The 23,226-nt window shown below is 41.1% G+C and overlaps 1 protein-coding gene across 2 annotated transcripts; it reads left to right on the top strand.

The window, feature by feature from the left end:
- The first annotated feature begins 1,712 nt into the window (after nucleotides 1-1,712).
- On the top strand, nucleotides 1,713-22,451 carry ubap2a (ubiquitin associated protein 2a). 2 transcript variants are annotated; one of them, XM_058631330.1, is made up of 27 exons: nucleotides 1,713-1,839; nucleotides 4,946-5,083; nucleotides 5,358-5,435; nucleotides 6,163-6,273; nucleotides 8,160-8,322; nucleotides 8,428-8,508; nucleotides 8,588-8,645; nucleotides 8,767-8,864; nucleotides 10,203-10,261; nucleotides 10,349-10,419; nucleotides 11,715-11,889; nucleotides 12,287-12,557; nucleotides 12,646-12,950; nucleotides 13,077-13,303; nucleotides 14,049-14,334; nucleotides 16,210-16,249; nucleotides 16,380-16,554; nucleotides 16,858-16,909; nucleotides 17,088-17,382; nucleotides 17,630-17,721; nucleotides 18,555-18,605; nucleotides 19,241-19,337; nucleotides 19,434-19,841; nucleotides 19,945-20,049; nucleotides 20,473-20,540; nucleotides 21,071-21,262; nucleotides 21,631-22,451. In XM_058631330.1, the coding sequence occupies exons 2-27, from the start codon at nucleotides 4,988-4,990 to the stop codon at nucleotides 21,724-21,726; spliced, it is 3,750 nt and encodes a 1,249-aa protein (XP_058487313.1). In that variant the 5' UTR covers nucleotides 1,713-1,839; nucleotides 4,946-4,987; the 3' UTR covers nucleotides 21,727-22,451. The 2 variants fall into 2 exon arrangements, with proteins under 2 accessions (XP_058487313.1, XP_058487314.1); XM_058631331.1 differs by having other exon boundaries at nucleotides 1,714-1,839; nucleotides 19,434-19,838.
- The last annotated feature ends 775 nt before the right edge of the window (nucleotides 22,452-23,226 follow it).

Here is a 23,226-nt window from a genome sequence, read left to right as displayed (position 1 = left end):
AGCTCATCTGTGAAACACGGTGGAGGTCATGTCATGATGGCTTATTCTGGCATGGGCTCATTAATCTTCATTAATGATGTAACGCATGATGGCAGCAGCACCATGAACTCAGAAGTCTACAGAAACATTGTGTCTGCCAATTTGAAGATGATTGGGAGGTCCTACATCATGCAGCAAGATAACAAGCCCAAACATACAAAGGGGTTGATCAGAAGATTTTAAAATGGCCAAGTCAATACCACACTTAAACCCTATAGAGCAGACATTTGACCTACCACAGCAGAAGAATGCCAGTTTGGTGATGTCAGTATCTGTTCTAATACTTTTGCTCACATGAAAAATGGGTGGGTTCAAACAAAAGGTGCTATCTTCTGTGTTGTGTATCAGATCCAGGTGTAAATACCTCGAAGTAAAAGTGGAAATGTTCATCTTTTGTCTCATATTCATCTTTGATGTCAAAATTGGCCTCACTGTTCCAATACTGAGAACACTGTATACTTCCATAAAGAGAATAAAATAAACAGCCCACAACACGACTCAGCTAAAATGCTGTTGCTGATTTTAATTAATATTTTTACAGCCTGTGTCTAGTGAAACATGATATATGTAGGATTCTTTGCTTGTATCAGATTTTATCTGTCCGATATCCCATACAGTGATTTTGACCAGGATCAGACTGATACCGAGTATCGGTTTGACTACAGAAGCATTGTTTTTTGAGTAGGGGAAGTAAAATATCATTAATTTATTAATTTCATTAAATAAATGTTTAAATTCACATTTAAGTCCATATTCATTTGACTGCGTGTGCTGATTGATGATAGCCATGTGCATTAATATAGGCAGGTGAGGACACAATACCTCATGATACATCAATGAAGTGAACAATAATAATAATAATGACAATAATATTGAGATTGACCCCTTTCAGATCTCAGGGTTGAATAACGTGATTGAGGGGCCTTATTAAGATATCACCAGTGTTGTTTGGCTTCATGGCCCCATTCAAATATTGGGATGACTAGGCTTGCTAAGATATACCCAGATCACTGTGAAGCATGTAATAGGTACCTTCACACACTGTGGACATGCCCACTGTGAACAAAACTCTGTGCTCTGGCTGTGATTGTAGCTGCTGCCCCTATGACTGGCCTTTTTTTGGCATTATAACCACTCTGGAAACACCCAAATCTTTTCATGTGATTCCCCTTTCACCACTCTCCTTATTCTACTGAAATGGACCCATGCCTCTCCACCCACTCACCATAGGTGGATACAGAAGATGATTGCATAAAATGTGAGTCTTGATAGTCTTCAATTTTAGACTACATCGACACAGCATAATATTTTTTATTGACTTATTTTTTTTCCCTCTTTTACTTATGCCCACCCCAGTGTGAGTGGGTGACGGTGCGATTTTGTTGGGGGAAATGGATTTGATAGTTTTCTTTCTCCTGTCTGAAAGCCATTAAAACGTTTTTGAGAAAATATATACAGGGATGAATGTCATTGTATTTGTTTGGATAGAGGCGCAAAGGCTTGGGCTTCAGGGGCCCCTGAATCCTGAATCCTTGGGCCCCTGGACCTGGGCTCAGTACTCCGTCCTTGGTCATGTAGCAGCACTATAACTGTTTAACAAATAACACATATTTGCAGCATTACAACTCAGCTGCTTCATGGGATTTAACGAGGTGTGAGCTTTAATGTGGAGAAGAAGTTGTGACCCTGGAGGAGGACTGAGCAAAGCTGAGCTGAGCCGAGCCGAGCGGAGCATCCACCGCAGCAACGAGCGTCACGTGACCACCCTGTCTGCTGCTGGCGATTGACGCGTGAGAGCAGGTAATAAAAACACCCTTCTTCTTTCCCTCTTTTCCACTGTAGCTTGTTATTCTGTGTGTTTAAACCGCGTACTTGTGTGCGCTGTCGTTGTGTCGGTTGGGCGCTGACTTGGCCGCTGTGCTGACGCGCCGTTCTGAGGGATGTCTTTCGCAATTTTCCTGTTGTCTCTTGTTTCCCGACGAGCAATGTCGGAATGGGATTGTGCTCCGCTGCGAGGCCCTTTCTCCACATCTGACACCGCTCCGTTGGTGCAGCTGCTGCTTTCATTTAACTGTCACTGTCTTCAAAATCACGGAACTCACACATTTACACACAGATTCAAGCAGCACATTGGGGCCGGTTGCTGGTTATCAACTCAGACCAGATTTAGATAGCATTGTTAGCTCGCTTCATCCCCACTGCATCGTTGGTTTACACAGCAGTGTGAGGATTAGCATGGAGATGGCTAACTTCAGTTGGCGCTAGCGAGGACAAAGGGGAGCCGAGTTTCCACCACACAATGTCGGTCACTGTTGTTGAAAACGACGCTCTCTGGCAAATATAAGTGTCCTAATGAACGCTAACAATTATTCCTAAATGGAGTCACAATTATTGAAGTCGGCTAACATCATAGCTAACGGCTAATGTTAGCACTGATTCAAAATAATCGCTTCATTATTAAAACAAACTGCGGTCACTAAACATCGTCGTTCACTGACATTTTGGAAGATGCAAATGTGTGTAGTTGCACCGCAATTGGCTCGCTCGTGTCTGTGTGACGAACATGTTCACAGTCACGGAGTGTTTTGTTGTTGTTTGTGTCAGAGCTGTCGAGCCGCGCAGTTTTTTTTAAATGCCGTTTAAAAAGAACAAATGTATAGAGTATCTATTGTAAAAGCAGCCTTTGTTGCATTTTTCTCTTTTATAAAACAAATGAATGTGTGTCATGTTTTTAAAACTGTTTTTGCTTTTAAAGCTACTCCATCTCTTTGCATGAGTTAGCTTTGTTCCAGGCAGCAGCCAATGGCAGCAGAGCTTTTGTCCGCGTCACGCAGCCTCTGTAGCTGGGTCGCTATTGTTCTCTGACTTAAAACAAACGGTTCAGTGGGGACAACTGTAGTTTACCTTACATTCAGTATTAAAAAAACAAACATAATGGTTGCTGCACAAATTGAATTTCAGGATGTGGCATTATTGTGTTAAGCAGTCACTTTATAATTGAGTGTTTTCATTTCATATCATGATAAACTTGACCAAATAATTGTGATTTAGCTCCTAAAGACACTGAAGTCAATGTACATTTTGGTTAAGAACCTTTTTTGAAGTTTGTAAATGGGCAGGTCTTAATTTAAAGCTTCAGGGGAAAAAAATCGACAACAGACTGAGTTCATCACAGTGTTCATATGGAGCTTTCTTCCATGGAACAGGCTGATCACTGCTCCACTCTGCACTGGGGATTTCATAAGGGTTCAATCCATTTGTAAGCTGCTGCTGTCAGTGTTTACTATGACATTAGAGCATTTAATATAAAATATTTTGATTAATGGTATTTTTACAAAGTTACATTTAGTATTTAGTATATTTGTAATCTCCGTCTCAGCTCGTCATTTCACGGATACATACTGTAATAATATATCAAAGATGCTGTAAACTGCAAAAAGCTATGAAAAATACACAGTGTGTACATTGTGGAACATTTTCCCTTTAACTGTATGTTTATTTGACATCATCAAACTTGTATGTAATAACAGGTCAACACATTTTAAATATTTCCACGGTTTTATTGTCTGTGTTTTCTTTCACATAACTCAGGGGTTTTATATATTATTGTGCAAGGAAATAATGACATAAAAGTCCTCCCTGGGTGTCAGTGGTGAAGTGAGCGCAGGTCTCAGTGCATCACATGGTCACAGCTCCACAGTCCATACTGTCGCCTGCTCCGTGTCACGATGTCTGGGACTGAACAAAGTGATAAAGTGCAACATGTCAGTCTCCTCACCTCAATGAATCCACACAGCTCGTTAATATATCGTCAATAAGTTTGATAATACGACAAATAAATCTGTCGTAATATTTAAAAAAATGTAAACACCCCATCACCTCAAGTCATTCACATTTCTCATAAACTTTTAACATTCCCTGACAGTAGCATATTTTATGGCCTTTAGGAAGGTTTTACAAATATGAAACTGATTTATTAGAACAAAATGATGGTTTTAACGAGTTTAATTGTACAGACGCGTCCGCTTTCTATCTGTGTGTGAGTGCACATGTGACCGAGAGGAAGAGAAAATGCTGCTGTACTGACAAACGCAGAGAGAGGCATGTGGACCTGCTGCTGACAGTAAACAATGTGTTTTTTATGCAGTGTTGCAGTCTATTTACAGTAAAGTACACATTGTACAGGGTTTCACTGTCAAACTCTGTGGAGACCTCAGCATTGTACTGCAAGTATGTGGGTGTGCCAACTGTGCATATGTAATAGTTCTGCCAGAATCTACTCGAGGGGATGTGGAATTCAGGGTGTGTAGTGTTTGTTCTGCTTCACACCCACTGTGGTCTGTGCTATTTGTAAGAGGACACTGGGCTGCTCTCCTTCATTGACCTAGATTTTCAGCAAAGCCATTGCATCAGCAGGCCACCTGTATGTCTTACAGTCTATACACAGGGGCAGCATTCATGATTGTGCAATAATGATACGCAGTCAAACATGGGAGGATAGGACACTTCATGTTTGATATTGCTTTACTTTGAACATTTTCAATGAGCATTTTAAATGAGCATAAATCATTTTCATAGATTACATGAATAAGATTGTCAATAAATCATGAGGTCCTGGACTGTTCTCTGTAACGTTGTGCTGATCTGAGGAGCAGTGGAGGAGGCGTGTCGCTGTGTCTGAGTGTTATTTACGACATTGCAATTACACCCGGCAACTGTAGAGCTTGTGAGTCGAAAATCTAAAATGTTGCTCTATGTTACTCTTATCGACACACACTGCTGGTATTATTTATTTACTTTGTTTATTGACTTACTGTGAAGGAAAACTATTTATGTAATCTATGCATTTAGGAACCTTTGGTGCATCTCACTTATGTTTCCTCCATATGTCTTTTTTTATTTGCAGATTTTTCTATTTTGTACATACAGAGTTTTGTATATACTGTATATGATGAGCTTGCTGGGTGGCGACAAGGCCCGGGGCCCTCGGGAAAAGGCTCCGCCCGCTGCCACTCACACATCACAACCACAGAAACAGATACAGGTGAGATGCTACAACCACATCATTATAAAAAAATAGGGCTGGGCGATATATTGATATCTATATCGTGACATGAGACAAGATATCCTAGATTTTGGATATCATCACCATCTTGTCAGCAGAAAGAAGGACCTGCTGCATTTTTGTTATATATTATATATTTTAGTGAATGAAATCTAGGTCAGTACTTAAGTTACAATACATTTTACATACATATTTTTTTCTGTTAACCAAAATCTTACCTGGTCATCATTTCATGTTGTGTATGTCTTTGAAGGCTACCGCAGAGCAGATCCGGCTAGCCCAGGTGATTTATGACAAGAATGATGCTGACTTTGAGGATAAAGTCAACCAGGTGAGGAACACTTTGGACTTTTTTTTTCTTCATCTCACAATGAAATTGTAAATAATGAAATTGACTACTGGCATAGAAACTTAGCCAAGACCAGGGCGTCAATTATAATGACCCTATAACTAGGGCTGCAACAATGAATAAGGTAATCGATTACTAAATTAATTGACAGCTATTTTGATAATGGATTCATTGGTTTCAGTGGGTTTTTCTATTTTTCAGCTTCTTGAATGTGAATATTTTCAGTTTTCAGTATGTTGTTGAATAATTTTGTATTGTGGCTAAAATGATTTGACAATTTTGACAAATCATTTCAAGGTTTGGGAATCATCAATCAAAAAGTGCGTTTGTGAAGAATCTTAGATTTATTTCACACAGGAACGAAGTTAAGGGATGGGTATGAGTATTTGATTATTAAAAGACAATCAGTTATTGTGACTATCAGTTATATATTAAGCAAAATAAATCCGCACACATTTAATTAATGGACTTCATGTGTGTTTACAGAAGTGATGAAATTTACGAGGTTTCTTGAATGCATCTCATTAGCTGCTACCTTTAGCTCATCATGATGTTAGCCCTGCATTACGTTTGCTAGCTCTCATGTCCTGGAGTTGGGAGTATTCGATAAATAATACCATTGAATATTTCGTATATGTTTTTTTTCTAGAAATGTCCATCCCTAGTTGACATTTGAGGAATCTTATTGTGTGTGTGTGTGTTTCCCCAGCTGATGGAGGTGACTGGGAAGAACCAGGACGAGTGCATGGTAGCGCTCCATGACTGCAATGAGGATGTTAGCAGAGCCATCAACTTCCTCCTCGAGAGCACTTCAGACATGGTGAGCGAGAGTTTTTCACTAAAATTCAGCTTTAAAATGCCACCTACTGTGACATCATTTACTTTCTCTTTATTATTTCTATTTCAAACATTATCAATACAATTCTTTGACTTGAATGGCAGAACACAGTTTCTGTTTATTGTATCCAAACTGAACCAGAGCCCAATGCTGTTTAATATTAAGCCTGGCGAAGTTTTCCTGACACCTAGGAAGTTTGTGCTGCGTCTTCATATAACCATTGGGGAGAGAAATGGGCACAGACTTGTTTATTTTGTTTAGACTACTTGTTTTTCTGGGCATGGACTGTAACTATAGAAATCCATGTGGGAGACTACACTAGGCATTGTCAAGGTGGACACACACAGATCGAGTCTCTTGCAATACAGTATATAATGTGAAGAGTCGAGGAAGAGCAGATTCTGATGGGATATGCTTATAAATCCGATTTGGGCGGCAGTCTAAACAAGGCCTAAGAGTAAATGGGAATGAGATTACAGAGTCTGTCATGAGCCTGTTAACAGCACCATAGATTATACTGGCATAATGGAATAATTTGGACATGAAATGTCGTCACTTGCCTAATCTGGGTTATGTCTGCCACAGCAGTTTGTCCGTTTGCTCCTTCTAACATGAGGCACTTATAGCTTGAAGGCACACCATTGTGCATTACATCTTTGCCTCCTCTGCTCTCTGGGTGTGTTGAGTCAAACAGGCGACCAACTGTCTGGCAAACACACGGGTGTTGTTCTGCCTGTGTGTTTGGATGGTGACTATCCCAACATTTCTGAAGAATACCAGCTGACACAGATGGCAAGTAGAGGCTGGAGGTCAGGGGCCTCATTTATAAAGCTTGCGTAGGCAATGATTGGGATTTATAAAACACAAGCTCGACGGGAAACGTGCAGTCCTTTACGGAAACACTGACCCATGCGTATGCACATTTATGGGAGAGAGGAGAAACTGCCACTCTGATGGAAGAAGGATGAATAAGCAGATACTGTTGTAAAATTAAATTAAATTATTACTGCTTACCACAAGATTTTGAACAAATAAACTATTTCTTTCATACACACACACCCAGATAAACAAATGAATACAAGATATCGGTTATTGCAAAATAGATTTTTAAATAAATTCTGTAGTTATGAGATACTTTTGTGTGAGAGATGTATTCTCAGGTATTCAATTCAATTCAGTTCAATTTTATTTGAGCCCACAGTGCATGGATGAGTGGGACTTAAGTGTGCACTGTTGTGGAGCAGCAACATTGACCTTCTGCATTTACAGCATTTGCCACTCTATGATTATCCGGTCATTACGGGTCAGTGAATATTAATCCTGGGCGTTTTTCTGACTATGGGTAAGTGTGGGCGAAAGCTGCACCGCGTTACCAGTTGATTGTGATTTATAAAGAGAAACTGGTGTGTGATGTGTGATGTGTGTGCGCATGGTTTTATAAATCAGAATATTTTTTTGCGTAAGCAAATCCTGTGTTTTGTACGTGCGCCAACCTTTCAGGCGTCCCTCTATAAATGAGGCCCCTGGACAGAATGTGAGCGATAATCAGCTGTTTTTATGGCGCTCACTCACTTCATGGACTTTTTTTATTTAACCAGGTAAAAGCCGCATTGTGAAAAAAAATCTCTTTTTCAAGAGTGACTTGGTCAAGAAGGCAGAACACTTATGTTATAACCTCTTTTATTATTCCAAACCCAGCCAAAGTTTACATTTTAATACAGTATGTTTGAATATTGAAGCTACTCTGCCTGTTTTGCTACAAGATTTTCTTTTTTCTGCCAGCTAGAAATTTCAACTGCAATGAATCTTGTTCTGCATTATGTATGTACTTGTTTTCATCGCTGATGATATTTCTCTACTGTGTTTAGACTTCATGGGAGACAGTGGGGAAGAAGAAGCCACTGGTAAAGGAGGCTCCATCAGAGAGCAAAGAGAACAAGGAGAACAGGGAGAAGAAAGGAGAGAGGGAGGCGAGCAAAGGCCGTGCAGCTACCAACCGCAAGGGCAAGGGAGGCACACGCAACCGACAGGGTAGGGAGGACTATAGACTTTACATCCGTGCATATACTATACTGAAAGCTGCCATGATACAAATAAGAATCTAGTGTAGAATTTAATGTGTGTGTTCACTCACAGTGCGTCCAGAAGAGAATGGTGTGGAGGTGACGCTCGTGGACAGAAGTTCAGATCGAGGTCGCAGGGTCAGAGGTGGCAGAGGTCAGCAGATGCACTTTAACATGCTGTCAGCAAGTCAAACACTTGTTATGGTATAGACTTTTGTATGGATGGTTTTCAGGAGCTGGAGGCAGAGGCAGAGCACCACCAGGGAAACGCTTCTCTGCCCAGGGCATGGGGTATGACAACAAGAAACACACACACAGTCACACACTGTCATAAAACCAGACTGTTTATTAAGGACATCTGCTCATTTGTGATTTTAACTATTTACCGTATTACTCTATGGATTTTCATCAGGACTTTCAATCCTGCCGACTATACCTCAGAGGCTGGAACAGGGAGCACACAAACTGAGGCTTGGGACACAGTGGCCAACACCGGTACAGATGGGACAGGTGAGCTCTAGCATGACTTATGATAAGATAAGTACATTCATTGATGCCTCATTGGAGACATCAAGATTGACATAGCAGCAAAATATGATAAAAGATAAAAAAATATTAATAGTTAGTAATAGCAACAGAAGGAATTAGTAGGCAAAACATATGATAAATATGATTTTAAAAAGTAGGACGACCCATGCTTTTATTGAGATTAGGATTTAGCAAGTCTATATTAAAGTCTCCATAAATAAACATCACTTTCTGCTTTAAATTCTAAGTAAATAACCCCTCAATGCTGTTGTTAAAAATGTCAATCTTGGATCCCGGTGTTCTATTAATGCAACTAATTATGTTTCCTTTCTTTCCATGCAAATTTCAACCGTTATTCATTCCGTCACTTCATCATCCTTCACACTCTTTTGTATTTTAGGTTTTTGTCAATTTACAGTGCCCCCCCCCCCCTTTTTTTTTCTCCTATCTCAATGAAGGAATTCATATCCAATTCATTCAAAGTCTCCACTCTTATCCGTTATCCAAGTCTGTGATATAGCTATTTAAACTGACAATATGAAAATGTTGTCAGATTGTTCAAGAAACGATTGTTTAGGTCAATGTTACTTTGTTACTCCACTGTCTTGTGATCTCTGTCTGTGTATGTTATAATATTTAACATCCACAGTAGCTCCTTCAAAAATCATCCATAATACATAATAACTGTAACATTAGCTTGTTCCCTGGTATTTTTGTAGTTTTGTCATCTCTCTGATGACTAGGACCTTTGCCTGCTCTGGAGTCCTGCTGGAGTACTGTAACTACTAAATCGATATGACGGTCTACAGTGTATGATATAAGAGCGTATACAGGTGACAGTGTGACAGTATGTGCAGGGATTTTCTGTGTGTTGCAGTGAGCAGATCTGGATGGGATATTTATTTTATTCAAAATGCTCTAAAGCTCCAAGCATCCTGCAGTTTGTTGAAGTATTCTACTCCATCCACACAAACAGTGTTGAGATGAATGCTTCAGTTCTGGAACAGCAGTTTCTGAATCCATACTAATAGTGAATTACAATTGGTTGTCAGAACTTGGAATTTTGGAGGTTTATCTTAAATTAATGGGGCATTTCTGAACCTCACAAACCCAGACATGGGATTAACTGTAGACATGTTGCTACACTGTTTGTGTGCGCAAAATACCTTGTAGACTGTTTCTGTACTTCAGACTAAAATGTAGCTCCAAAACAACAAAACCATGGCTGGACTTGTTTCAAATGTCTCCATTTTTGGGGCTTGAATATGATGTAACCTTTGTTTTATCTGTATGTGAATTGACATAGTGATTGTGTTGTAGTTGCCTGGAGGAGTACCTTGGAAGACTGGGCAGCTGAGGACTGGAATGAGGATGTTAGTGTGAGTTAACCTTAACGCTCGAACGGTTTCCTGCACAAGTCTTTAAAAAGTTTTTTTGTGTAACAGCTGTGTCTCTTGTGTATGCAGCTCTCTGAGACTAAAGTGTTCACCTCCTCGTGTGCACCTGCTGCTGAGAACCACATCACACCCGGGCAAAGGTATGTTTATAATATACACATCCCCCGAGGCCTGTACCACTGAGCAAGCACAGCAAACCTAGGACATAGTTAGTGTTACTTTATACAGCATGATACAGTATGTGAAGGAAATGTCCTTTGTGCAGTAGTTGTTAACGTGTGAATCTTTTTAATCATGAATAACTGATTCACATCACATCCCATGTTTCTCCTTATGTTGTTCTGAGCTGCACTGACAGAAATTCAGGAATACAAAATGAGACTAATATTTATTTCTAATGTATTCATTTAGTGTAATAAACCATTCACTCATCTATAAAATATCAGGTCATCATCATCTTTATTGAACTTGTTAGTCCGTTGGGTCATGGCCCTGTGGGATGATGACTTTGGTTCAGTGATGTCATTGCTCAGTAGTTGGGCCAAGGTTTTGATCAGTTATCTTGAACATAACCTGCTCTGGAGCCGAACGTCAGTGTTCATAATGGCTGCGTGTCTACTGCGAGTCTTGTTCGTCTCCCTACGCCACCAATATGATTAGGACTTTGGTATTTGTTTACTCAGATGCAGAGAGAGCAAAAGAGAGAGAATCTGCACAGCTGCTGAAAAAATACAACATTTGTGGTTTTCATGTATTCACATGCCGTGTTTCTGTAATGGTACAGTACGGTTTGGAATAGTAAAGCCCTGGGTCAGGCTTGCATTTCCACTAAGAAGTCAAGTCAGTTTTATTTATAAAGCCCAACATCACAAACACAATTTGCCTCAACTTCCATGGGAAGCTGACCGTACCATTTTTACACCAAGAGAAGGGTACCAATGAATGGAACGGTTGGTGCCGGTTATTTTGGTACTATTCCTAATGGAAACACAAAGAAATACGTACCTTATTAAATCGTACATAACTGTTCCACTCCGTAGAAACGGGGTTTAAAGCTATAATGAGAGGGATCAGTTTTATGTATTCATGCTGAAACATCAACATTATCATCAATAGATCTTCTCTCTGTCTGTTTTTGCAGAGAACCACGCACGTCACATACAAAATCGACACCTGTGTGACACCAGGTCTTAGAGGTCCAGCATCAGCTAATGTGTTGAAATTGAAATTTGATTGAAAATATAAGGTTAAACTCAGTTAATGCTCTGCTTCATAATACAGGCCTTTTTCCTTTTGTTGCAGTCTAACTTGTGCATTCAGGGAAACATTGCTCTGTTTTAGATGGTATATTTGTCATAGTTTCAAGTTTTAAATTTGATGTGATTGATTGCTCTTCAGCATGTTTTAATGGTTTTACTGACTCTCCCTGTTTTAGTCTGGACCTTGCCTCGCTGCTCCAGAAGCCAGTGGTTGGAGGAAGAGAACCACCTACTTCTTCTCCCTCCCCTCAGAGTCTGGTCTTCACCAACTCCCAGCACCACCACCAACACCACCAGCCGCCCCCAAGCCGCAACACCACCAGTGGCACCAGCTATGCACACGCTGCTCTGGTATATTCAATGTCGCAGTCTGTTTTTTTCATACACACTCCTTAAGGGGGTGATATACAGTTTCACCACATAAAGCATTAAAATCACTTACAATAAATGAACACTAGTGATGTTCCATTATTGCATAGGCCTTAAACATAGTTTTAATTCATAATTATGTTATTTAAGATTCAGTTTCCTATCTGTGATACAGAAAAACACATTTTTTCACCAAAATGTAAGGTAAAGGGATTCAGTGTGTTTTGAGACATTTTAAGCAGATTAGTGAAATTATTGCAATCTCATGAATCACAGTTATTTTGGTCAGGATGATCATGTCCCATGTCATTATTTAATCTACCATGTTTTATCAGACACAAAGTTTGATGACCACGCTCTTTTCTAATGCCTGTGACAGTCATCAGTTCTGGGAGCTGGCTTTGGGGAGTTAGGTCAGGCGAAGAGGTCTCAACCCAGTGCTGGAGCTCAGATACTGGAGCAGCTGAAGGGCCCCGGATTGGGTCCGCTACCCTCCTCCCAGGCTGCACCTCCTGCCTGCACCCAGGGAAGCAACACCTCCATGGGCCGACTGCCAGGCCTGGGAGCTTCTGTACCTCCACCCTCGTCCTCTAGCTGGGACATGAAGGCTTCAGAATCCAACAGTACCTCACTGTCCTCTCATTTCAGCCGTAAGTGATTGAATGGAAAGTGTTAAACTGTTCTCCTCATACTGTAGATATCTTTAAATCCTCATCCTCTGTGTGTGTTTGTGTGCAGGTGAGTTTAGCTTGCAGCCAGAGCCCTCTCTTGTGCTGAGCCAGCTGGTTCAGAGGCACAATGGCCCCTCCTTGCCTCTAGCACGCCAGTCTAGCCCGCCATTGCAACACCAAGCACCCCCTGCTTCGGCTTCACCTGCTCCCCAGCACGTCGGCACGCCAGCACAGGCAGGCCCAGGGATGACTGTTGCTGGTGTCAAAGCTCCTGCTCCCAATGCCGGGCTGGACCCTCAGGGCGGCAGTACACCACAGCAACAACGAGCACAGCTCAAAGGCCAGAAACGAAGGATACCTCCTACATCAAAGGTATGACAGGATGGCTGTGGGCAGAAGGTTGCAGTTCCACCATTTACCTTTTTATTTCATTTTTAAATGAATAACTCATTAGCAGTAATTATATGAGTTGTCATAATTTTGAAACCTGGCTTACAGATCCCCTCTACAGCGGTAGAGATGCCAGGCTCAGCTGAAGTACCCGGTCTAAACCTCCAGTTTGGAGCTCTAGACTTTGGCTCAGAGTCGGCCCTGCCCGAATTTGGAGTTGTGGACAACTGCGTGAGTCCAGCGTCCAGGGAGTCCACTCCAGCCCACGCCCCAGCACCGCCTGCCCCAGGACCAGTGACACAGAGCCAGACTAGCTTATACTCCAAACCCGTCAGGTATGACTGTCATTGCTGACCATGTTCAGTACATAAGTCATACATCAAATGTGTTGTATGTAAAATATGTACAACAGCAGCCATTAGTTTTTAAACAGATTCTGTAATCTCAGTTTAAAACCAGGTGTTACACAAACCCATACACATATAAAAGTGTCCCACCTTCTGTTCACGTTTTATAAACATTGAATCTTAAAATGTGTGTGTCAGAAAGTGAAAATGACCGGAGAATTCTCACATTACGACATGAGAGAAGACAACAAACACATATATTATGTTAAAAATCCACAAAGGGAGTGAGAGAGAGATTTAAATTGCATTTCTAATGCAAACCCTAATTTATTTGCGTGGGAAAACGAATCCTTTTAGATCAGAGGTCTCAAACTCAAATGATGTGCGGCCCAATAAATGACTAGTCTGGCCCAATGAAAAAAAGTCCAATCCATCATCGCCGCAACGATATTCATGAGGATATTTCACAGCATTTCAAAGTGGAAGGGTTTGTTTTATATATATTATAAAAACAACACGTGTGCTGTGTTTACACAGAAGAAGAGGTCATGGGCCAGTTTTTGAAGTGAAGTGCTTCATTAATACAATTTCCCTTCACCTTTATAACACTGCAGCTTATAAAAAGACATAATGCTGTTTTGTAAACAAACACTTGTGATTTATGTTACTTGTGATTAATTTTATTGATGACACTGTTTATGTCTAAATAAACCTAATTCTTGTGTTTTGGCAGTGAATCCCTGGGCTGCCCTCTTTCTGTCACCCTGCCTTTGCCCCTCTCCTCATCGGACCCAGTATATCACTCCTCCTCGATGGCTTTGTCCAGCCTCACCCCCTCCTCATTAGGGACGACCAGCACCACCAATCCACCCTCCTCCTCCTCAACATCCTCCAACGCCTCTGCCTCTGTATCTTCCTCCTCCCCCTTCTCCACAGTAGGAGGAAGTTACGATGGGACCATGCCCCATCACACGCGGCTGGCTTTTTCCCAGAGTAAAGAGACCACAGGGCCAGTCATGGTGAGTGTGAATCCTCTGTTTCATTTAGAAGTCATCCACAAGAAATTCATGCCAAAGCTGAATTCCACTTAAAGGATAGTTCAGGTTTTTTTGAAGTGTGATTGTATGGGTTACCGACACAGTCAGCACTGACAGCACTGTGCTCACAATTACTCTCACTAAAACATGGCTGTGCCTGCTCTATCTAGCCATTACACAGCTGTATCCACCATGAAACTGAAGTTTGTAAACTGCTCACGCTCCTGCACCAAGATTCACAGAGAAAGTCTACTTACGACTATATGCACGGAGCATCAGCTCCTTTACTTCTGGTCAGTTGTCTTTAAGGGGAAACTTGGACTTCAAATTTCGATATAGATCAAAAATGTTAACATTGTCTTTGTAGTTGTTTTATTAGTTAGCCCTGAGGGATTCAAGGTTAACCCCCTTTCCACCGCAACAACTTTTCTCGTTTTCCCGGGAAAAAACTTTCCCTCAACCCCAAAGTTAGTTTACCCAAGAGAAGTTGCCAATTTAGTGACTTTGTCGCTAATTTTGCTCTCAAAAGTACAGTAGAGACAAATCTAGCGACTTTTTATTAAACTGACGTGAAAGCACATATCGTTCTAAAGGTCAAATAAAGCAAATTATGTCCCATGCACATCAAGTGCAATGTAAAGAAAGTCATACATCATGAGGACGAGGGGAAAAAAATCACATTATGGTCTGTCTGTGACCAGAGCAGGCTTCACACACACACTCGCACACTTAACTACTGCTGTCTCCAGCTGCTGCAGTGGAGAGCGAACGTCAGTGCAAACTATTTTGAGGCTTGGTTTACACACACCGTCCCAGCTCCAGGGGTTGAACCTCCATTACAACCGCCCTACACACGTCTTGTGATCGTTTTGGGAAACAAATGTTAACAGTCTTTGAACACTGTTTATCATTGTGCCCTGAGATTTGTCATCATCACTGTGAACTTTGTTCTTCTCTGAGTGTAGAAACACTCTTATTAATCTATTAGGCTCTTCTTGGCTTAGTTCCTTCATATCTGCACACTTTTCTTCAAAGAACTAAAAGACTAAAATCACTGGATTGGATATCACGATTAAAAAATCCTATATATATCGCATGCTTCACTATGCACAGAATGTAAATGTAAATACAAATCAGCAACAGCATTTTAGCTGAGTCATGTTGTCGGCTGTTTATTTCTTTAGGGGGAAAAAATATTTGTTGCACAGTTGGAGAATTATGTCTTTGAAATTGCTTGACATGGTACAATTGTGTTGTTTACAGCTTCTTAGTTTAAAAGGTCTGAAGTGACAGATCAGACAGATGTTGGCATCAGCAGATACTCCAGTTTGTGTTATTGGTATCAAAAAAAGTGGTATTGTGACATCCCTAAAATGTAATTTAACAGCAGAGCACTGCTGCATCGTTCTGTGCGCAGCCTCTGCTAAATTCTATGATTCACTGCTCAACACTCTTCTGTAACTTCTGTCGGCGCTGACTGTAGAACACCTCTGCACTTTTGGCTGACAGCTCACCATAAATAGGTGGAGACCGTGCATGTAAACAATTCTTTGATAAGTTTGTCACAAAAGAGCACAACTTACTGATGGAGGCAGCAGTGGATCAACAACTCCTGCATAAAGTGTTGTTTAAGATATCAAAGACTTAAGCACATGTACATTTTATTTGATCAGTTGATTCTAGTTAAGCGTGAAAAACCTGTTTTTCTTGTGTCCATGTTGGCAGCCACATTTTCAGTGCATTTTTGCTTATAGATATAGATATATCTATAGATATATGGATATAAATTCTCTGTATTTATATTTTTATACACACTAATTTGCTGTGACCTGTTTTTTTTTTTTTTTTTATCCCCAGAATGGTTTGAATGGTGGAAGGACCTCTGCTGCTCTAGACAGTAGGTTACCAATGACTGGTTTATTTGTTGATTGGATTATTTCTCTTGAATTGTAAAGGTCTTCTACGATTTCTCTTTTTCAGCTATTCTCCTACTTTGAGTGATTTATGAGACATTTCTTCCTTCTTAGCCTCATCGGCGTCCTCGACACCAAAGCCAGAGTCTCCGTCTCTGAACATCAGCACCAACGGTGCCCCAACACCCTCGTCCCACTTAGCCTCCACGCTTCCTGCACACAGCTCCACCTCTCTGTCCAGCCTGGCACAGGACCTGCCATCAGCCAGCCAACTCAACTCACTCAACAGGTAAGAACAATTCAATTGATTATGCTTCTTTAAAGCCTGCACTCCTCCCACTTTTAATCTAAAATAGTAATTTTCATATATATATATATATATATATATATATATATATATATATATATATATATATGTATATATATATGTATATAAATATATAATTAGTCCTCAGTCTACTGCAGATTATGCTGTCAGCTGCATTTACATCTGTTTCTATTCTGCAAGAATTTCTTCTACTGTGTGAAATAGTGCACTATATTGTGTTATGATTGCGGAGCGTCACTCTCCCCTCTGTGTCTTGCTCTGTAGCCACGTCAGCAGCCATTCCTCAGTTTCAGCTCTGGGCCCCAGCTCCGTCACTGTAAGTACCTCAAGGCTTAATCTTCTTGTAGTTCTATAATCTTATGCATGTGAACGTCTCCTTGTTTTAATGAATATAATCTTCAAGGTCACATCGGTCAGCCCTAGAATGTGTGTTCTAGGTTTTTCAAATTCAAACAAGTCTCTTTCTCTCTCTCTCTCTCTCTCTCTCACCTTAGTACACCAGTGTTGAGAGCAGCAGCTTGAACTCCCTAGCGCCCTCTTCTGGCTCCTACACTTCCTCACAGCCCTCAGTCTCAGCACACCACTCGGCTCACAACAGTAGCATCAGTAGCATCAGCCACCTGGCTAACATGCACAGCATGGGAAGCCACATGAGCAGCATTGCTGGACTTCACTCTCCTGCCACTGCTGCCGCTGTCAGCAGCACAGCACTGGGACTTGGCTCCAATGGAGCTATCGCCACTAACAACCTCTCTGCACCAAGGGCCGCACCCCTGCTCTCCTCCACTGGTACATACTCACACCTCAGACACTGGACATGTGAATGTGACTTCGTACAGTCTCTGTACAGCAACCACAAAAAGTGTTATTATGGATGATATATCCAACTTTGAATGATTATAAAGCGTAGAAAAACATATTGTTCTGTTGTGCTGAGAATTAGATCTCTAAAGTGTTTTTATAGTGACTTAAAAAACTGATAAATTAGTTTCTTCAGGAAGCTGATGGTTGTTATTGTTTGTGATTGTTTTAACAGGTAAAGCCCCTCCTAACCTGTCCCAGGGAGTGCCTCCTCTACTGCCCAACCAGTATATCATGGGCCCAGGAGGGCTGCTGCCAGCCTACCCAGTAAGTAGTCCTTCAGGATCAAGAACCAGTGTGATGCCACTTTCTTTTCAGTCTTTTAAGTTCAGTTGTCAGGAGCCATTTTGTGTCCAGACATTTGTCAGAGTTTGCCGTTTGCTTATGACAAATGAGTGGGACGTTGTCGGGGTGGGACTGTTCACAGTAGTGAAATCATCTCTATGGAGAAAACAGGGGGGGGGGGGGGGGGGGGTGGAGCTTGACATGCAGGAGGCCATTATGTAATTATCAGTAATGCAGCGTTATGGATGAAAGTCATCCTTAACGGCCATTATTTGGGGAATCGAATTGTGAAAGTATTGAACAATTAGCGATACATTAGAGCATTATATTAACTATTAACAAGAACACAACTATTACAATGAGCGTGAAAGGACATACTGTGTATGTCATTTTTAAACTGAAGCCATATATGGTTCAGCAATAGATTTAGACTTTATTTTGACATGATGCAGCTACCAATAGAGTGTCTTTTTTCCCTTTGCTATTAAATGACCAGTGACATCTCACCAACTAATGATTCTTCTGGTCAGTTAAAGTTTTGCCGACCATAAGGTAGCAGCAAATCTCCAGAGAGGTCAGTACAGGTCTGAAAGCTCCTTTTGAAGATGTTACACTACATTTATATCAGGGATTTGGGCCACTGGCATCTACTATGTACTGTATTCCTCAAAGAAAATTAAAGCTGTCATGAAGATGGAGTGTCCATGTTTGGAAAACATGAACATTGAGTGAATGGTTTGGGTCCAAAAGTTTGAAGCCAAGAATGTGTGGTTATGGACTTTTGAATTAACATCGTTACTGTGTTTCCTCTACAGCAGATCTATGGCTATGAAGACCTCCATATGCTCCAGTCCAGACTGCCAATGGTAAGTCCTGTGAATGGGAAACATCTTAACTTGAAATCACAGTACAGACATCATTCACATGTTAGTTCATCTCTTTGTGTGGATTTTGTTTTGTTTGAAGAAATGAATTGAATGAATGAAATCAGCTCAAGACGTGGACATCTGCCGTCACTTCTCAAAGATTTGCCTAATAAAACCTACTTACTGCGTTATTTAGTCATTAAACTGCAAACTGAAGTGTTCAAACCCTTTACGCTCTCACACCAAAGTTCATAGAGGAAAAAAGTGTTATTAGCTCATGGAGACGCAGAAAGTCACAAAATAAATTAAAATTTTAACTGAACCTCCTGATTAACAACTCTTGTGTGCTGTGATGTAAAATGTCTTTGTTTTCTTTGGCCGTTGGTGCAGGGAGTGAGAGGTTTACGAAATGACACAAGCTTCAGTTTCCAGTTGGAAGAAGCTGTGTAACACATTCCGAAAATACTTTATGAGCTGTGTTAAATGGCTTAAATCAGTTTTTCCCTGTGCACCCAATGACAACTACAGTATGTGTTCCTTGAGAGCAAGCAAGCTGGTCCTCAGAGCAGGGTGCAAGCACAGTGCAGTCAGCAGCAATGACAGTCCCCGTAATCCTGATTTTCTTTTCCTTTTAGCCCTCTTTGCAGGATTACTATGGAATCACATTCCCCGGCCCCACAGCAGCAGCTCTCTCTGGGAGAGACGGGGGCCTTGCCAACAACCCCTACTCAGGTGAAACACCTCGCCCTCCACTGGCCTTGTTTTAAAATTCTAAAAGATTCCAGTGTTTATTATATTATATATATATATATTGCATCTCTTTGTCAGGTGAAGTCACAAAGTTTGGCAGGAATGACTCCACCTCCCCGGCCCCCCCAACAAATCTGGCAGGCCAACAGGCTGCCCAGGCCCAGAGCCAAGGCCAGAACCAGGCCCAGCCTCAGCCTCCTCAGGCCCAGCCTCAGCCGCAGGGTCAGCCACAGCACCACAACAGTCAGCAGGCCTTTCTGCCTCCAGGCTACAGCTACACAGGCCTGCCTTACTACCCCGGTGCTGTGCCCAGTGCTGCTGCTTTCCAATACGGCCCCACAATGTTTGTTCCTCCCGGAGGCCCAGGACCGGCTTCAGCCAAGCAGCACAGCATGGGCCTCGGCCTGGGGAACCCGACAGCCAGCCCTTTCCAGCAGCAGACGCAGCAGCCCAGCGGCTATGGCCAGCACACCTTCAGCTCAGGTTGTTGTGCACATTTGAGATTCTGTTTATTTTTTAAAACAACTTATGCCATTTGACTCCATTTTGAAAGTTCCTTTCCTTCCCTTTCCTTTCCTTTCCCTCCCAGGGTATGAGGAGCTGACGGCAGGCCCAGCTGGAGTGGATTACAGTAAAGGCTACAACTCCTCGTCACAGGCACAAGCCAAATCTGCTGTTACTGGACCAGGGAAAGGTATTCACAGTTTTCAATGTCACACATTAGTTTTTTTTATGAATCATAAACTTTGTATTAGGCATGAGACAATATGAGAAAATGTATGGCACATTATCCTGGCACAGTGATTTGTGATTAGTGTGACTGTGGTAAAGAAGATATTCAGAAGATATGAACAATCATCATAAGTCCCTCACTCATACAGTATGTTAGCGAGTGAGCCATTTTTGAAGCCTGGCAAATGCCAGAATGCATCTTAATGTCATTTGAGATTGAATACGAGTCTGAACAGAGTGTGGGCTGGAATCTAGAGACAGCTGCTATATTGGATGTAGACGTCACTTATCTGTCGTCATTGCATTAAAATTAAAAACGGCTTGTAGCGCTCTTGTAATTGTTTGGGCAAAGTATGAATGAATGTTGTTGCTGATGGTTTGTCAGGAGTCTCAGTGACGTCCAGTAACTCGGGAGTGCCAGACATCAGTGGAAGTGTTTACAATAAGACTCAGGTAAATGTCACTTTACTTACACACAAATCAATGCTTTGTCGGTGACACGTTACAGTTACACTAAAGGTACTTAAATTTACATTTGTTAATGCTGTAATAAGCATTTACTAACTGATAAATGTTTAATAATGTTAAGGGTTTATAAAGGTCTGTTAACGTCAGTTAACACAGTAATAACTGTTCATTGTTTACGGGAACACTGAATAAACATTATACATTTATTAACCTTTATTAATGCTCCTAAAAGTAAAGTATGCTTAGTTAATGATTATTTAGTGTTAGTATACATAAATGAGGTGTCACTTTAAGGTAAACAAATGTTCAAATTTACTGACACAGAAACCTTTAATAAATGTAAACTAAAGACTTTTCACTCTCAGTGAACAGTTATTACTGACATTAACAGTAGCTTTATTGACCATTGAATAATCTATGAATTAATTAACACGAATAACAATAATAAACATTATTTACCTGTCAGCAAAGCTTTAAGTCATGTGATTGTAAAGTGTTTTCCTCTTTGTGTGCAGTCTTTTGATAAGCAGGGTTTCCATGCGGGGACTCCTCCTCCCTTCAGCCTCCCATCAGCGCTGGGGGGTCCGGGCCCTCTGAACCCTGGAGCTGCCCCTGGAGGCTATGCACCAGCCCCGTTCCTCCACATCCTGCCTCACCAGCAACCTCACTCACAGCTGCTGCACCATCATCTAGCTCAGGATGGACAGGTAACACTTGGTCTCTTAGACACTGCTCTGGCTCCATATCATGTAGTGTTAGTCAGTTTTTATTTATAAATATATATATATATATATATATATATATATATATATATATATATATATATAAAAAAGACAGGAGCGAGGAGAGGGAATGAGGGGAGTTCAGTGCAACTTTCCATTTGAATTCTCATGTGAGCACGAGTTGACCTTCAGATTACAGATTTCTCTCCAGTCATCCATTGATGTCCCTCGTTGCCTCTCATTTGTTGAATTATTTGGTTTTATTAAGATGTTTTGATACAAGTGACATTTGGGAGCATGTTGATGATGTTTGCCAGGTGTTCATACCTCTCTGTGTGTGTGTGTGGGGTCAGGGTGGTCCGAGCCAGCGCGGTCAGTCCAGCAGCCTGCAGCAGAAGAGCCAAGTCAACAAGTCCAGCTACGGCAGCTCCCCCTACTGGGCCAGCTGAGGTGACCTCTGATGTGCGTTTGTGTGTGTGTGTATGTGCATGGACAGACGGACACACACACACACACATGACTGACGAAGATCATCAAGGGACAAACCATTTTACATTTCAAGCTAAAACACACACACACACACACACACGTAGTGTGTCCACCCCCTCCCTCCTCCCACTTTACTCTGTATATCCCCTTTTCAAATTTATGGCTGTTGTATGTAAAATATATTTATGTATGTATTTATACAGTATATATGTATTGGTAGGACATAAAATGTGGTTTTTCTGAATTTTGTTTTTATTTGGAAGGGCATTTTATTTCAAAAAAAAAAATGTGGAAAAGAGGAAAAAGAAGAATGCTTAAATCATAGAGATGAAGTTGGTGAATATACTTGAACACAAACATCTTGTCATGTGGATTTTCTTTTGTATGCATACATGAACTGAGAATGATGTACATAGATTTTACACATCATTTTCCATGGCAAAGGCCTTTTTTATTTTAGAAGAAATCGGTTTTTGTAATTTTTGGTCTCCCACATCTGTGAATCCTGATACTGAGGGTGACTTGAGTTGATAGCTTAACTTTTTTCTTATTGCCCCTTTTCCCTCCAACTGTCTCATTTCTCAACTCTTACTAGTTTGGCCGCTCTGACCAGCCAGGCCTTGGATTTGATGTCATTTTAACATTGGTTTAATCCTTGTCGTCCAAATTAAAAGCTCTGACCCGCTGTGAGTAGTTCTGGCATTAATATTTGCACACATTTCTGGTTCCAGACCGCTTCTGGAGATGCTGGAGAGTTCACTTCAGTAGAACTGGAACATCTTCACTGTGTATCTGTCAGGATGATATGAGAAACTCTACAGGTGTGTCCTATAGGTCTATGGTACAACTTCATTTTGTTCAGTCAAAAAACAACAACAATATATCTAGGCCAGTTATGGTCACTGCATCACATGACATGGACATATTAGGAAACACATTTATTTTAATATTCTTATTCATATAAGAAGAACTAATATAAAACAAATGCATATAACATTTAGGAAGCACTAGAATCCTTTACACACAGTGTTTATATGTATATATCCGTATTGTATCGGTGATGTATCGGATATCTGCATCAATTATTGAGACTTTACTTTGAAGCAGTGCTGGCTTCGTTTTTTTTGATCTTTGGTAAATCTGTGTAAACCCTGAATGTAGCCGGGAATCAAACACAGCCTTCCTCATCCACTGTTCCACCGTCTGTCTTCACCTCAGGATGTGACATAAAGACGATGATCTGTTGCGACTGACATGCAGAGAATGAAGTGTAGCTTGGGTGTAGATTTTTTTTAATGCATGGAAAATTGGATTTCCCTGAGTTCAATAATAATAATAAATGTATGAGACAAGCGCACATGATGAAACATTCAGAGACACGTGTGTCATTCGTCACAGAACATGATTCTCTCTGCTGCGGTTGTCTTTACTGCACCTACTGCACGTCTGTCTCATGTTTT

Source organism: Solea solea, chromosome 6 (assembly GCF_958295425.1).
Source record: "Solea solea chromosome 6, fSolSol10.1, whole genome shotgun sequence".
NCBI classification, from domain to species: Eukaryota; Metazoa; Chordata; class Actinopteri; order Pleuronectiformes; family Soleidae; genus Solea; species Solea solea.
Note: the sequence above shows the minus strand (reverse complement) of the source record. Positions and strands in the feature narration are given on the sequence as shown.